General features: G+C 35.7%; 1 protein-coding gene across 6 annotated transcripts in view; it reads left to right on the top strand.

Annotated features, from left to right (window-relative positions):
• Window positions 1–16,665, top strand: part of DACH1 (dachshund family transcription factor 1) — a 359,657-nt gene that overhangs the window by 318,727 nt on the left and 24,265 nt on the right. For 4 of the 6 annotated variants that reach the window (XM_048295555.1, XM_048295556.1, XM_048295558.1 and 1 more), the window contains 2 exons: window positions 4,021–4,164; window positions 4,634–4,702. In XM_048295555.1, the coding sequence (XP_048151512.1) occupies window positions 4,021–4,164; window positions 4,634–4,702 (213 nt within the window). Of the gene's footprint in view, window positions 1–4,020; window positions 4,165–4,633; window positions 4,703–8,653; window positions 8,721–16,665 lie in introns of all 6 variants that reach the window. The other 2 variants (XM_048295557.1, XM_048295560.1) reach the window with 1 other exon arrangement.

Genomic DNA, 16,665 nt, shown 5'->3' with positions numbered 1-16,665 from the left:
CAAAAGCAATTATAAATACCCTAGGTGCTGTTACAGACCTTTGCAGGTTGTGATCATTAGGAAAAGGGACAGCTACTTAAGACAAAGACAATCTGCATCAAATTTAAGAATCTGCAAGTTTTTAGGAACTCTGGTCTGTTCTTGTAGTGCATATTTAGGCAAACTGGAGGTAATAAATATAAAGATAATGGTAATATATGAGCTCTTCATAATGCATAGTAAATAAAATACATGTTTGTAGAAGTAGCAGTTAAGGTTCTTCTTGATGAAGCAGAAGCGTTGGTAGCATCTGTAGCGTTAACATCAGCCACTGTAAAGCTTGTACATGTTAGAGATTTTTAAATAATTACATTTATAGCAATGGTGAGGCAGTTTGCAGTGATTGGCATTAACTATGTGCATTACGAGCATGTTTCTATCTTTCTTTATGCGTCCATTTCTCTGTCTCTGTATGTCTCACCCTTTAAAAGTGCCCGGTTCGTTTGCAAGGACAGTTAACCTCTGGGACTCGCTGTTTAACTCAGACCATGACAAGTCAGATGTGTATTTTTGTAGGGCTAGAGCTACAAATCTCTTCTTGTTCAGTTTACGTTTCTGGTAACCACCTAAACAGAGAATCCCAAGAACAGTTGGATTCAAAGCCAATGTCATTATGCCTTAAACTTACATGCTAGCAGTAAGTACTAAATGTAATCCTTTTTCATGCCTTCACCCATTGAAGAGTAGGAATATCACATCATTAATTACCCTTGTTTTAGCTTTTGAGAGTACATTTTGAAAGACAATTGCTATTAGCAATTATCACACCTGTGCAATGAATTATCCCTTTGTCCACAACAGGTCTATTCTGCTCAATACAATTATATTACACTTTTAAAATAGTTTGGTAAAAGAGTAATTTGGTTAGTCTTCACATCTTTCTCACAACTGCTCAAATATATGTTCCCTTTTAGAGTTGTGCAATCACATGCACAAGAGAAAAGGTTTGGGCAGGAACCTATCTGACTGTAGTTTTGCCATCTTAAAATTAGGTGTCTCATTTTAATGAACAGAAGTTTGCTTGCTGAACAATAAAGGGAGAAACTGTTCTCAGATAGGTTGGGTGGGTCAATTGCACTGTGAAGACTTCTTTCTCTTCCCTTTAACTCCAGAGGTCACATGGTTGAGTAGGCTGTGCTAGACACATGTGTTTTGAACAGTGAAAATTAAGCAAAATGAATTTAACTCAAAGTTATATGTTAGAAAAAAACATGGGATAGTCCTTTATTTTGTTCAGGTTACTGAAATAATTGGCAATATTATTTTCAGCATGATGCATTACCTGCTTTTGTATATGTATCCCTCTAATGATGATCTTGCACTGGGGAAAAGAGTCAGACCAAAGAGGAATGGATTGGAACACTTAATGGTGGTATGCAGCAAAGCAAATATAATGAGGATGACTATCTCTGCTAGTGGCTACTTCCATATAAAACAAAGAAAAGTGATGGATTATTCTTTAAAATTAACAGATCGAAGTAAGAGAGAAAAAATAAGGCCAGGTTGAAATTATTGTGACTATTTATTCTTCAATTAAAGGCAGAAAAATGCATAGGAGCCTTTACCTACTGTTAGCTTTCCAGATAGCAAGTGTCATATCTTAAGGAAAGTTTCACATGTCTTAATGGAAGCATGAGCAAGAAGGAAGAAATGTACCAGGATCCCTGCTAAGTGAAGAGACACTGTATGGAAATACTGAAATACACTTAAAAGCTGCAGCAAAGAAACACAAGACACTGTGTTACATAGAGGTCAAACCCTTTGTGAAGGGGATCTTTAGCATTAGGTAACATCCATCTATCTTTTGCTCATCATGTTAATATAAGTCAAATATAATTTTCTTTAGTGGCTATATATGAGTAATATGAGTAATTTTTCCTTTTTTTGTGGAGCATTGGATTCACTGCTGCTACTGTATGTTCTAAAGAGCTGCTTATTTACTGTACTGCTTCCTTCCTTCTTTTTAAATTTTCCAATTAACGATTCCTAAGGCTGTAGGATGTGTCTCATCAACTGGTGAAAGTAGGATAATATCTCTTCTGTGAGCAGCTACACAGTAAGGGTTTGCTAATTCTGGCTCTGACTGCTGTAGTCACATCTACAATGTGTCAGCCATGATGACATTTTAATTCAGAAAGCAACATATGTTTCCTTCTCATTTATTGCAATCACTTTCAAAGTACTTATAATGAAAACATTAAAACCATGCAATGATTCAAAATGTATTTAGTTTAGCCTTTGTATAGATGCTAGATGTTCTTTGATAGTATGAGCTAATTAGACTGTAAAGTAGTTGGTGTTGTACAAAATGAGAAAGAACCAAAAATTCCAAAGTCTTGGATGTAAATTATGTAGTTATTCTGACTACAGGATATGTGCTTATGTTAATTTTGTGCCTGAACAGTTCTGTATGGCAGCACAAAATATACAAGATCATCTAAAAGGTGGTTCTTCTTAGCATATAAATTAAAGAGTAATAACAATGAACAGTTCTCTTTAAAAATTTAATTATTTGCATTTTGTGAAAGATACCACCATCACAGTCTACTGTCCCTGGGGAGTATGAACTGGTGGAAGTATATTTTTGTATTTTCCAGCATTCATTGCTAGGCAGGTACTAGAGGTTACTTTGGAGTGAGATACAGGTCTAGATGGATTTTGGCATGCAAACTTAACAGTTCCTCATATCTGGATTTGGTAAGGGTAATTCTTTTCATGTGTGTAAAGAATTCTTTAGTGAGTAATTTAGTAGGTAGTTTCTTAGTTGGTATAAAAATAACAAACTCTCCTAGAAAGAATTATCCAGAAGATCTTGGGACAAAAGATTTCACATCCGTGAAAACCCTAAATGTACTATTTAAGAATGGTTGGGGTGTGGCAGGGGAGATAATGCTATGCTTTACAACTTTACATGATTGCTTCAGAGGCCCACTTTGGTTTTAATAGAGTAGAAAAATTGGTTGACATTACCCTTTTCCATCAGGAGCATAACATGTGATATGTTCCTTTAGTTAGGGATCCTGCAAGTCTTACCTTTGTGGTTGTAAGAAAGAAAATTGTGATGAAGTCCCATCCTGGACTTGCCATCATTTTCCTACAGAGTTTAAGCTGAAGAGATACAAGGGAAAGATTTTTTCTAAATAAGGACTTTCTATACTTAATTTCAAAATCCTCCTTTCTTTACTAGTATTTTCCCTCACATTTGACATAGCATCGTAGTATTTACTTGACTGGAGGATCCAGCACCATAAAGGATTTGCCGCAAGTTCTTCAAGGTTAGATGGCTGATGGGACAGGCACCAACAGAAAGCAAGAAAGAGAAAAAGGAAAGACAAAAGGGGAAATGTGGGAAAGGAGTAAATATGGGGAAGAGACCAGGCACCAAGAGGTCAGATGGCTTGCAGGAAGCAGATCTTGAAGAGGAGTTAGAAGTCTCAGGGCCTTTCCCCAGGAAATGAGGACCAGAGGAGGGTGGGGAGTGCCCAGCACCCAGGCACATGGATCCCCCTCTTACACAAGAGAAACTGCAGGGAGGCAAGAACTCCATCACTGTGCATCTATTAACTGTGCTAGGGGAAATAGAAATGGTGAAATTAATTCTGAAAAACCACCTCACTCCAGAGACAGGGTCTTATATACGTCAGATGATTCAAAAAGTACATTCCATTGCTGGTTTCTGGGGTTTTCTGATTTGAAAATTTGCATTCTCAGCTGTTTATTAAAAAAAAAAAAAAAAAAAAGAGTAAAAAAGTCATTGCTTGATACCGCGTACTCTTTTGAATATTGTCAGATAGAACAGTAGCTCTTAGAATATTCCAGGGTGATTCCAGCAAATTTCAAGTAATTTAAATGGGTATTGTGTAATTAATCAATTTATATGAATGTTGCAGCTGTAGCATTTCTCAGGACTCTTAATAGGTAATCGTGCAGCCAAGTTTCAGATCCAAACTGGAGTATACTGATGTTATTTTTTTTTCACAGCAATAATTCAGAAAAGGCTAAAGAAGGAAAAGAAGGCAAAGAGGAAATTGCAGGAAGCACTTGAATTTGAGACTAAACGACGAGAGCAAGCAGAACAAACACTGAAACAGGCAGCTTCAACAGATAGTCTCAGGGTCCTAAATGGTAAGAAGCCAATTTTTGCCTCTGTGTCATTAACTTTCAATTTACGTGCCAAAAGAATCTTGTTATATTGAAAATTTATAACATGGTGGAAAGGGACAAAAAAGAAAATCTCCTTTCTTTCCTTCATTCAAGTGATACCTCTCTCTTTATTACTTTTTTACTTTATATAGTATGTGCAAATAAACTCACTGGAGAGAATGTTCAAACTAGGACAATTTTATATTATTAGCTTGAGAAGTCCATTTTTTTTTCTACCTTTTTTTCTCCCCCCCTTTATGCCTGAAAAATCTATTGCTCATTAATCTTCCCAGTCTAACAAAAAATTGTCCTGGCCTCCAGTCATTGTTCAACATTAAAAAAACTGACAAAGGTTGATTGTATTGTAATTCAGCATTGGAGTAACAGGTTGTAAAAAGGGTTATAAGAATCAAATGAAATATGTGTCAGTCTTACCTTTCTATGTTTGTAGACTCTCTGACCCCAGAGATAGAAGCTGACCGCAGCGGGGGCAGAACAGATGCTGAAAGGACAATACAAGGTAGGAATTTGCAAAAGGCTATAAATCTAGATCTTGCTATATGAGTTTTTCCTCAGCTTTAGGCTGCTATTCAAGCATGTAGCCTACCATCTGGGCCACATCAAAACAAGTTCAAACAAGGTCAAGTTCATCTTGCTTGTTTATAAGAGAGAATACATTCTGTGCTGATAGATTTTCTTTAAATTAATAGGTCATTTCTGTTTATACAGAGCAATTAAAGAAGAATAATTAATTTGAAGCAGTATCGGGTTGAATCTCAGACGTTGAACGCAGTTTTTGTGAATGTGTGTAGTTTGATTTGAGTTAATAATGTTTTTAAAGGTATATTTGAAGCATCTTGAGCCTTTTAACTGTACAAATGGCTAAACCTAATGGGTAGCATTCAAGGCATGATGAGAATTTCATAGCTAATAGTCAGTGGCAGTTACTGAAAGGTGTGTTTCAATAAGCTACTCTGAGCATTAACAATAAATAAGCTGTTTATTCCCATCTTGAATTTTTCATTTACCACATCCCATTATTTACATTTTAATAAAACAAATCTGCTGAGTAAATTTATACATGAAATACTAAAGAGAGCCATATTACTTCCCCTGTGAATCTAGATGTATATATACGTTGCAAACATCAAGATATTAGTAAAGACCAAATTTTGAAGATAGTATTTATGTTATAATATCTATTCTTATCAACAGGCTAAATCTACTTACATGAATACTAAACAATAAAAATAGCAATCGTTTTCAACTGTAAATGAAGGTGCTTTTTTCAGAGGCAAGCCTTAAAGGATTAGCTCCAGTAATCACACTCAATTGCCTTTATTTTGCATTTCGAAGTCAATCATCCTAACAGTATCATTTGACATCTTCTGTGGGTTATTTAATCACATTTTCTAACTTCCAAGGAGTTGTTACTGGTGTGCCACAAGGAGACTGTAACAACAGAATAAAAAAGTCAAGAAGCTTTTAATGGATTGAACATATAAACAAATACCAAAAATGCAGTAAGTTCTTATGAAAGGCAAACACATATATATAAACAAATACATTTAAAGCAAGTTATGTTTGCGAAGTCAATAACAAAGAAGTTGGAATATGCCAGATTAAATGTTGCCTGGGAAGTGAATATATGTTATGAGGTCTATTATCTCAGATTCCTGCCTTCCTTCCCATAAAATGTATACGTTATTCAAAGCACCATTTGACATAATTCATTTGGTAAAAATTCAGCCATTATGTCTTTTGTTATAATCCAGACATTTTGTTACTTCTTTTGATGCTAAAACAGACTTCTAATTTCTTGGGAAGCCATGCTGCTGCACCGGTCGCTGCAGTACTTGCACTCTTTGCAAACATTAATTGCTCCATCTTCAGAGCATTCTTGCAAGAATTGAAATTTGGAGTATTCCATTCGGAGTATTGATAGCTGGGAAACAGACTCGAAGACAGATTAAGATGACATATTACTTAACTGTCAAGTATCAAGGACCTAATTTTTCAGGATGCTTTGCATTTTTGGCAAAAGTATTCAGGTGTAATCAAATCACTGTTCCTGTTGAGTTCAGTTTCACTCATAGGCTGAAATATCAAGCTGGATATTTATAATATTTATAATAAGAACAATACAATTTTGGAAGTATGTATTCTAAAGGACTTATCCCAAACTATATAGGAACAGCATTTCAGCTTTTGAACAATAATTGTGCATTCTTTCCCAGCTATCCTCTGCCTACTATTGCTCATTTCACATATTTTCAATTTTGAAATAAATGAAATCAAGGATTTACAGGAGACATTCTCAGTAATGACTTTTCCTTGATTCATCTGTCCAAGATGATGTACATTAAAAACAAAACTAAAATCCACAGATGATTATTTAGTTCGAGGCTGGAGCATGATATTTTCTGATTGTGATATTGAATCATACTGCAAAGGCAACCTTAATTCTGACATTTCCTGTACCTACTTTGCACTCTTAACATATAACTAAAGCAGAGGGTCTATAAGAAAAAGGAAAGAATAAGCAAGAAATCGAGTTGTCATGTCTTATAGCTTAATGTATTCAGCTCAATCATAGTACAGCAGTTCAGAACTTTTAGTTCTACCACAATATATAATGCTACAACACAAATGTAATTGTAGGAACACACTGATGTTGTTAATCAGTCATTATAGGGTGACAGGCTTCAGAAATAGTTCAAGAAACAGTAAGTAGCAGGCAAGTCATGCCAAATGTCAGGACTCTCTGTGTTCATTTCCAATACTGGAAGGAGGATTTCCTTTCACCATAAACTCCCTTTTCTCTGTGTCCCACTTACTATGTATCCCTTTGTATCTGTCCCAGTTCCTCCTACTTTCTTCCTCCTCCCTCTAATCCCACTTTTTGTCAATTGCTAATCTGACTCTTTTCCTTGCTCTACATTACATTGCGCTTCTTTTTTCCTAATTTCACATTCTTCCAGCATTCTCTTCTGAACCTGGTTTCATGCCACCCTGATTATTTCCTTAATTACAAGCTCTTTCTCTCCCAGTGACCTCCAGCCCCCTGGCTGTGTCTGACCCTTCCTGTTGCCTCCTCCCCTTACCCAGTCATTTCAAGAGCTGCATTGACATTCCCTGTTACCAGCCTTCCCTGTTGCAAACCACATCTCCATCTGTAGTGTCTGCTTTCCCTGTCTCCCTGTCAGGCTCACATTCCCTACCAGTTTCAGTATATTTCTGTTTCTTTTTGTGTACCTGCCTGGATATCAGGGAAGGAAGCACTGAGAGCATTCTGTTAGTATTTCAGTATTTAGCATGGCAATTGTAGGCAGGAGTGAGGAGAAAGAATTGCAGGGAAAGAACCATTTCATTCCTGCAGCACTGGAATAAGCATGCTCAGTACAGATGGAGCCCTTTACCTGCAAAACTCTACAAAAGCTTTCCAATGGATGAAACCTTTTTCCAGTACTTTCTTGGATTTTGTTTGGGGCAACAAAGACCCTATTGTCACAATTAAACACTATTTCAATTGTGTCCTTACGTTTTATCTGTAAATTGTATTTTGTATACTTTGGTATGCACTATAAAAGAAATATTATATACTATTCTAAATACAGTATATTCCACAATTAAACAAATAATACCACCTCTTGCACCTTTCAGGTTCTGGGGAAAAGATACTTACTAGGGAAATACTTTCTTATTCCTCTCAAAAATGTATTTGTGTCTCAGTATCGAAGCATGCCTGGGGTAATAGTCTTTTTATCCACAATCATTTTTCAATTTACTGTGTTGAGCATGCTATGCAGCTCTATAACTAAGCAAACAAAGGTAGGAAAGCTGCAGTGCTCTGTAGGGAAGTGTTATAATTGAAACACAAAGTGTAATTTCAGCATTTAAGAAAATATTATGCAAGAAAATCATAATTAAAACTAAAGATTTTGTTTACTATTTATTATGAATAAATGGATACTTGTCAGCTTGAAGTTATATCTAATGTTGCTATTTTTAAGTAACACTTTGAAGAGTAAGGAATAGGACTAATTTAAGCGTAGAAGATAATTGCATTTGTCAATAAGGGGGTATGTTCTGTTCTATTTTTTTGTCATGTAGCACTCATTTAGATTCACTTTTAATGCATGTAAAATCTTTTGTAAAATAGGAGCGATAATAAAAAGGAATTTGAATACAAGACTATAAAAAGAAGCAATGCAGAGTATTTTAGAGTTGGGTTTGAGTTTTTTAAATACTGAGTAGATAACAGTTTGTTGCAATATCCATAAAATGTTAACAAATAATCATAATAAATGATTGAAATATGGATCTCCGATGTACTTATGGTTTTTTTTAAGAGATATAAATAGATACTAAGCTGTTAGAAACTGGTGTAGACACTGGTTTTAAATGTTTTCTTTGCTTCTGTTTTAAATAATAATAAAGCAGATTATCCTCTTCTCCATACATATTGTAGGTTCACTAGATGCCTATGCCTAGCTCCCAATCCGGTTTCCCAAGACCCCCTCATCCCACACAAAAAGGTACCATACAAAGATAATGTTTGACTTTTATATACTGTTTTGTTACCAGACCTCTTACTAAGCACTAGAACAATGACATTTACTGCTGCTTTTACTTTCTTATTTCCACTGATTTTTTTCTTCTCCATCTGGTTACTTACCATGTATTTGGCTGCCTACATTATTATGTTTTATTTTCCTCTCTCTATATCCCACATTCTCAATTTTCTCTCTCCCAGCAGTTTCCCTCCCAAGTCCTGTACCTTCATTTTCATTCCATTTAAACACAAATCGCTTTACACATTATTTAAAACCTTCTAAACTGTTCTAGTTCTGCACCATCTTCATCATTGACCATTCTTTCCTTGTCACGTTCCTGTCATGTGTTCCTTTGCCCAAATCGGTCACAAATGGATAGCTTTTGTCCCAAAGCTATCCTGGTAAGAACAGGAAGATGAATCAAATTTTCCCTCTTTCATGCTGCTATTTTTTTGTCTTTTCAATTTATTTCAAATTTTCTAGCAATTGCCTCAGCTTGCAACTTTTCTGCTTTCTTCCAAATAATTTCCAACTTCTACATGCCATCATTCCAGCTGCTCCTGAAATCAGCTCCATCATTTACTCCTATGTCTTCTTACCCTGCTCAGTTCCCTGAATTCTCAGGTGTATCTGGTTTTTACCTCAAATGTCTGTTTTTGTTGCAAGAGGCCCTTTGCATTTTCCATGTCCTCAAAGTTCTTCCATCCTGCTCACTCTCAATCAAGTATTTCCTCACCCACGTATTATTCTCCTCTAGTAGAAAATTTGTTCTCCTTGTCCATTGGTCAGATTTTCACACCTCAGTTCTTTATTCTGCTGCAAATATTATTTTTTTCTTCTAGCACATTATCAGCCTTTCTCCAGATAAGTCTGTTATCTACTCTCCCCGTCCCTTAGCAAAATGAAAGCCCTTTCCCACCAATGTCTTGCTTTTCTTTAGTTCTCCACCTCTTCTCTAGAATCATACTGACAATTCAGTTAAGTGTAATGCTAAGTGGTTTCAGATTATACTTTCCTGATGTAAGAAAAAAACCCGCACAGCTACCATGCACACAGAACCTTCCAGGGCCATCTGTCTTTCTCCCCTCCCAGAAAGGACGAGAGAGGAAATAGGGATGTTGAACAGATTCAGGAATAGAGAAAGAAAATAACAGCAATTCAACACACTCACTGCATGGTCCTGTGTGAAGTTCCTTGTAAAGCCTTTGGAGGCTACTGAACAAGAACAAGAAAGAAATTACGATTTAAATTTGCCCATTGTAAGAACCTAGTGTGTGCATTTTGCTGCCCAGATATTAGGTGACAGCTGCCCTGCAGTTGCCCTCCGCATTAATAAAAATTACTTATATACAGCTTCAGTCATTTGAATGGAAACCTAACCTAAATTGTTTCTGCATTGGTTTGAAACTTGTTTAATCTATTTTTCAACAAGCAAAATCCATGTAATAATCTGAACTGATAGTCCTTGATTCTTTCTTGTTATATTTGTGTTTGAAAGATGGGTATCTGAAGGACTTCCACAATGAAAAGGAACTTTTGGTGATTCTGTGAAGCTACTGCACACAATTCTATTTCTGATGTATAACTCATGGACAAAAGTGTGTGGAAATTCGTGATGATGTTTTTTATGAGATCAAAACCTTTATTGGAAAAGGCCATTATCAAGGCTGTGAAGTCAAGCATTCCAAAATTAGGAAATGGTAGAATTAAGGTTGTCTTCCGCACCTTTGTTCAACTGTCTTTGTGTATCTGTCATGATACAATCTTTAATTATATGATTAGATACTGTATTTTTCACAATACCTTGTCTCATTCAGTGCAGAGGACAAAAATATAGGTGAATAAATGGATATGTATCCAATATTTTCTTTATCTTCAGTGGTCAGTGTGTGTTCTAATGCTTTATATAATGCTTGGTTTATATATAATACTTCCATCATTAGACATCATGCTTTACAGAATAGTTGTGAATGATTATCTAAACTTCTTCCATATATTAAATCTTAATTTTGGCCTTTTCTAACAGCTGAGGGCTTTGCTTCACTAATGTCCTAGATAACTATCCTCTAGGGTTGTGTTCTTAACAAGTAAACTACAAAGTCAGAGGTTTCACTGTGAGACAACATCTGAAAAACATATGGAATTGAATCTTAAGATTCACAGTGATAAAACTAACCAAGTAACTGATAAACTGTAATACCTTAATATGAGCAGTGTGGCCTAAGGAATGACCATTTTGCTATGGGAGTTTTACAGATACTTGCTATGATAAAGACAATCTTGGGATACATTTTGTGCTCTTGGGCACAGAATCTTCCTTTCATTTTTCTTGCAACCTGTATCACCTCTAGCAGTGTCTCCATCAGGCTTTCTTTTTCTTGGTTCTCTCTCATTTCTGGGTTTTCTATCAGTCTTAATATCAACTTTCAAATTTTATAATCTTTTTCTTGACCCTTTTTCTCTCACACCCTTCAATGCAAGTTTCTTTTTATATCCAGTCATAATTCCAGCCTCTAAAGTTTTGACTTCTTATGCCCAATATCCTTGTTAAGCAAGATCCAGGTGTCTCCAGATACTGACTCATAACACTCTATCCGTATGCCACATGTCCAGTTACTCACCAAGATTTCTCCCTCTGAGAAACCTCAGATGACTTTACTTGACTTTCTTGCCCTATCTGTGTTCTGTCTCCCCTCTTTCCTTCTATTCTCGACCACTGGGTTCTGTTCTTGTCTATTAATACAAATAATTCAGTCCCCCAACTTCAGCCTCAGTTATTGTCAGCCAGTCATTTTTATTACTTTATTTCACAGTGTCTTCCAGTGCACTGGTTTCTGTGTTTCTATCTATGTATTTAGCCAGTCTCAGTCACTCCCCCAGTCACATTTTCTGTCCTTGTTTCCAATTCCAATCACCTCAGACTTCTTGTCCTAATTTCTGTAAATCTTGAGTATTTTTGTGAGTTCATGTTTGTAGACTTAGAGAAGATTACTGTTGGCTGCTAATCATAGATAGGATACATTTTCCAGTGCACGACTACTCTCAAATTAACTAATGATTTTTTAAAAATAGTTTTCAATATCGTCAAATGACAGAACACTTATTTCTTTCCTAGGGACATCAGTGTTCTTTGCAGCACCTTTAACTAAGATGTCTTCTCTTTAGTATTTTCTTCATTTATTTTCCTCATGATATTGACTGTGATGACCAGCGTTAAGTATATTTCTTTTATGTGTAAAGTCCTTTCAATAATTGCATCTTTCTCCCAGAGCTTCTGTCTCGTATCTCTGCATTTCTGTCTGTTCCTTTCCATGTCCCCCTTAATCTAAAGCAATTCCATTTGCATCCATAGCTGCCTAAAGACGAGGTCATCCAACTGTATAATTCCATGTAAAACAATGGCCATATGTTCTCTAAAGTATTAATTGATTAAACGTAAGAAAAGCATCTGATTCTTTATACATTTTACCAAGATTTTTCTTGCCTTTTTTTCCTCATCAAAACTCTTGAAACTGCTAAATGTCTCTCTATGTATATCAACTTGTAAATTCTGCATTTTTATTCAATTGACACTTGCTCATCAGTTATTCTGGTTTTATCACCACTTAGTAAGTACTATGGATTTGTTGTTACTCATTTATTGTTGCATGGGACTTCTAGCAGAAAGGTGCTTGGGTTTAGTATAGAGCCAGAATTCTCAAATTAATGGATCAGGTAATTTGAAGAATAAAAATACATTTTCATTTTCCCATGTGACATTCCTTCTTCTCTGTCGACCCACTTCAACACTATTTCAGCTTCCCCTGTATTGTTGCTTTCTCATTTTCCTTCCACCTCTGTTTCACCTCCTCCCCTGCCAAGTACTACTTCTGAATATCCCAAATATTTCTTAATATGTCACTTCCTTGACCTACGAGGCAATGTGTGCGTGTATGATCTGGAGCCATGTGGCTGCTGGTTGACCAGGTGGCTGACTAGGAGGCACATGCATTCTGAGGGATCAGTGACAAACCAGGAGATATGCATTTTCTGCTGGACATCTTGTTGCTGCCTCTTGGCAGCTGGGCAAATCAAACAGTACATGATGCTTCTCAGCAGCTGAAGGGCCAAACAAATGGTTTTTCAAACTGCAAGAGACCCACAGCCCACCTGTTGTGCAGGCCTGCTATAAAGGTTGAACATTTCAGCAGGGAAAAGAAGTCAGGAGCTGGAAACAAAGCTGTCAGAAGCCTGGAAGGCAAAGGGATTTTTTTTTTCTAGATATGTTGAATAACTGCCCAAGGAAACATCTGCTACTTAGCTAGGCTGTTTATGGAAACAAACAGCTGACTATTCTAGACCCATAGAAATATAAAAAGGTTCTGTGAAGCAGCAATGACAAAACAGTGGACTGACTTGTTTGGAGATAAACATTTCTGTGATTTTTAGGCCACTTAGCCTGTTATTCCATTAGGCCAGATTAAAAAAAAATAGCAAAAAAAACCAAACAAAAAAAACCAAAAAAAAACAAACAAACAAAAAAAAAAAAAACAAAAACAAAACAAACAAAAAAAAACCACACAAAAAAAAACCAACCAAAAAACAAAAAACAAAAAAAAAAACCAAAAAACCCCAAAAAAACCAACCAAGTAAAGAACCTAATCATTTCCATTTAATTTGTCAATAAAAATTCCTTTATTCAGCTTAGTATTCAACAAGGACTATGAAGGCCTGCCAATGTGAAATAACATGTCTTGTGAAAGTGTGACTTTCAGCCATATGACAGATAGCTTTTGCATTTTGCTTTTTACCTGGCTGATTATCAGGTTTCTTCCTTAAGTTTTCCATTTTTAAGATTTCTAAAGGTCAGTAAGACAGCTGGTTTCAGTCTCTACAGTTTTGATTAACTGCAGGCATAAGAAAGGACTGTCTCTGTAATGTGACTGCTCTCCTTTGGGTTATTCTACCACCTCTCTAGGTAAGAGTAGTGATCCGAGGTACCAGAAACGTGGGAAAGACAACAGAATGGAGCAAAGCCATTGTAGTGACCCACTGGAAGTGATATCTGCTGGTTTTTTATTGATCCTTCTCTGCATGCTAGAGTTTGTCAAACCAACTGAAGCCTTGGTGAAAACGTATGCACATGCACTGTTCAATTACAGAAGCTGAAGGGTAGTGTGTTTTCTGCTTTGCTTTTCTGTCTTATGCTCAAAAGAAAATTTATTTTCAGACCTAGTGGTGGTCTTAAGGATGAGACACTGTTAGAATTTTAGTGTCTAACCCTCAGTGACATATAGTGGAGCTGCCTTACTAACTCCCTCTGGTTAGTCCATCTGATTCTACTTTAGTTTTGTTCAGTCTTCATAAAATATTTGCTGGTTCAATGCTGTTCTTATTTGCAGTAACACATAATGCTTCATTTTCCTTCTGATTAGTGCCTTAAACTTCAGTTGCTTTTTGACTTCACTGTGTAACACCTTGTATTAATGTCAGGGTCATGCACTTATTATTCATGTGAACGGTGCTATTCACTTCAATGAAATTATATACATAATAATAAATAACAACATTAATCTGTGCGCACCACCTTGAATTTCATTACTGTTGCAGAAGATATATCTCTGAAAATAGGTTCTCTTATTTTTTATGCATTTTAGAAAGAACTTGGCTCTCTCTATGTACACTAATTTAAAGATTTTTTTTTATTTCTCCTAAGCTTTACAAGCTTTACCAGCTCACAAGTTTTAAAGACACTTGTTTTACTGATTATTTTGGCTTGACAGACTATCCAATATAGTTTAGCTTTTAAACCTAGATTCTATAGTAGGCATTTAAAACATCTCTTGCTAGTTCATGTCTTTTACTGTTGATACAGGAATACTCGATGAGGAAACAGATGTTAAAGATTTATTTTGTTTCATATTTCATTGACCATGGATAAATACTGAAATTATCTTACAATGCATGGAAACCAAACAGCAATAAGTATGTTCCCTATCCCCCTGCCCAGGAGTCAGCACTTTGGCAGGTTTTCAACCCAAGCTAATCAATTAAAGAGAACATTGATTAACTTAAACAGAAGGTGGTATTGATTGCAGGCAGTAACCTATAAATAGACAATTGTTTCATAGCGTTCATAGGTCACTGTTAGATACACCTTTAAACTTCAAGGTACATAATCCTGTTATCTATCACCCAAAAGGCAAAGGAAGGGCACAGAGTGAATATGCATTTACATATATGTTGCAAAGTACTCTTATTCAACTCTCTCATTCAACACTTATACTCTTACATAAAATTTTTCACAGTTTATTTGAAATTGCTATCTATTGCAATTTACGTCTCATTTTATAGCTGTATATATATGAAGCTGATGGAAATCAAATATGTTCCTGACTTTTCTACTGAGATAAATGGTTAATCAATCAGATTTTCTTCCAACATGGTACTTTAGTTCACTTTTAAAGGAACCATATGTAAAATTAATGACTAAGCATGAACAGAGTCAAGTGAGAAAATTCAGGACAATAAGAATATTAAAAAAACCCCCCATACTGTGCTCCAAAGAGGCTATTAAAACTTCACATAGAATTGTTTTGACTTTCATTCTCATTCATCCTACACATTCATCTTATTCAAAGAGTGAAGGATAGGATGGATGAATTCTTACTTAATAGACTTCTGAGGAAACCCCAGTTGTCATGCTACCTGGGAAGGATGGGCACTGCAAGCCACCATCCTAGGTATTTTTGATTCCCATAAGTACTTTGTTCCCATCGTCTTCTCCTTCAGAAGATAACTGAAACCTGAACAGGCAGGTAGAACATACATTTCTGGCATAGTCTCATCAGCTAAAAAATAACTTTTTCCCTTTTAGAGAAAGAACTAAAAGCCTTGCTTTTTTTTTAATAAATCAGGATGAAAAATTGATTAAAACAACATCATTTCAGTGAAACGGTGTTTCTATAGCCTACCACGAAACAGGTATAAATAAAGTGGATTTCTAGTTCATTCACATCATTCACAGCTGAACTATAATCCTGAGTATTCTGAGGCTGGTTGAGGAGCTAGATCTGCTGGATGTAAAATGTTCATCAGTATTTGCCTCTACAGTGTGTAGAGAGCTGTCTCTTTTTCTCTTGCTTGTATTTTTTTTCCCTCAGCCACATTTACTACAACTTAGACAAGTGCTAGGAAGTGGCATCACATCATGTTAAGATGTGTCATAAAGAGGATTGTTTCTTGGCATTAGTTTTTTAAACTCTATAAAGATTTAAAAATTCCTGACGTTTGTGTATTATACCCATATAAAGGAATTTCTTCTTTCAATATTAGTGTTGCATTCTTCTGTTAAATCCTTAAGACCTCACATCAACAGATGTCAAAATATTTAATTATTTGAGATTTTTCTAATAGATGCAATTCTCTTGTGACTTGTGTGAAGCATGAGGGAGACAACTCTTACACCAAAATAACTGCAATATTTTTTAATTCTTCTAAAAGGATTGTGCTTTGGAGAACTAATAATGTAGACTAGTAGCCAGTAAGTTGCTTTATCCATTTGGCACAAATAAGAGGAAATCTATTAGACAGGGAGATCCATGTGTCCTTCCTGAAAGGTGCTACAGCTTGAGTAGGTAAAAAGAAGCATCCAATCCAGATTAGATTTCAAATCTTGAATTTCAAGTTCAATGAGATTTAAACCAATTAATATGAACAGTGGCCATCCTGTTCAGTGGCCCTTTTTGACTATCAGCCACCATCTGCATCAAAGAAGAAAAAATTTCTAAGCAAGCCATGTGAGGTAATCTACCAAGGAAGGTCATAATCAATTTCCTATCTTATCCCTGAATGTCTGAAACTCTGAAATGAGGTTTTCAGAGAGAAGTTAAGATATTCTTATCTTAACTTTAATTCTTACACTATTTAAAAAGTTATTTAGTTGTCC

This window comes from Corvus hawaiiensis, chromosome 2, assembly GCF_020740725.1.
Source record: "Corvus hawaiiensis isolate bCorHaw1 chromosome 2, bCorHaw1.pri.cur, whole genome shotgun sequence".
NCBI classification, from domain to species: Eukaryota; Metazoa; Chordata; class Aves; order Passeriformes; family Corvidae; genus Corvus; species Corvus hawaiiensis.
Note: the sequence above shows the minus strand (reverse complement) of the source record. Positions and strands in the feature narration are given on the sequence as shown.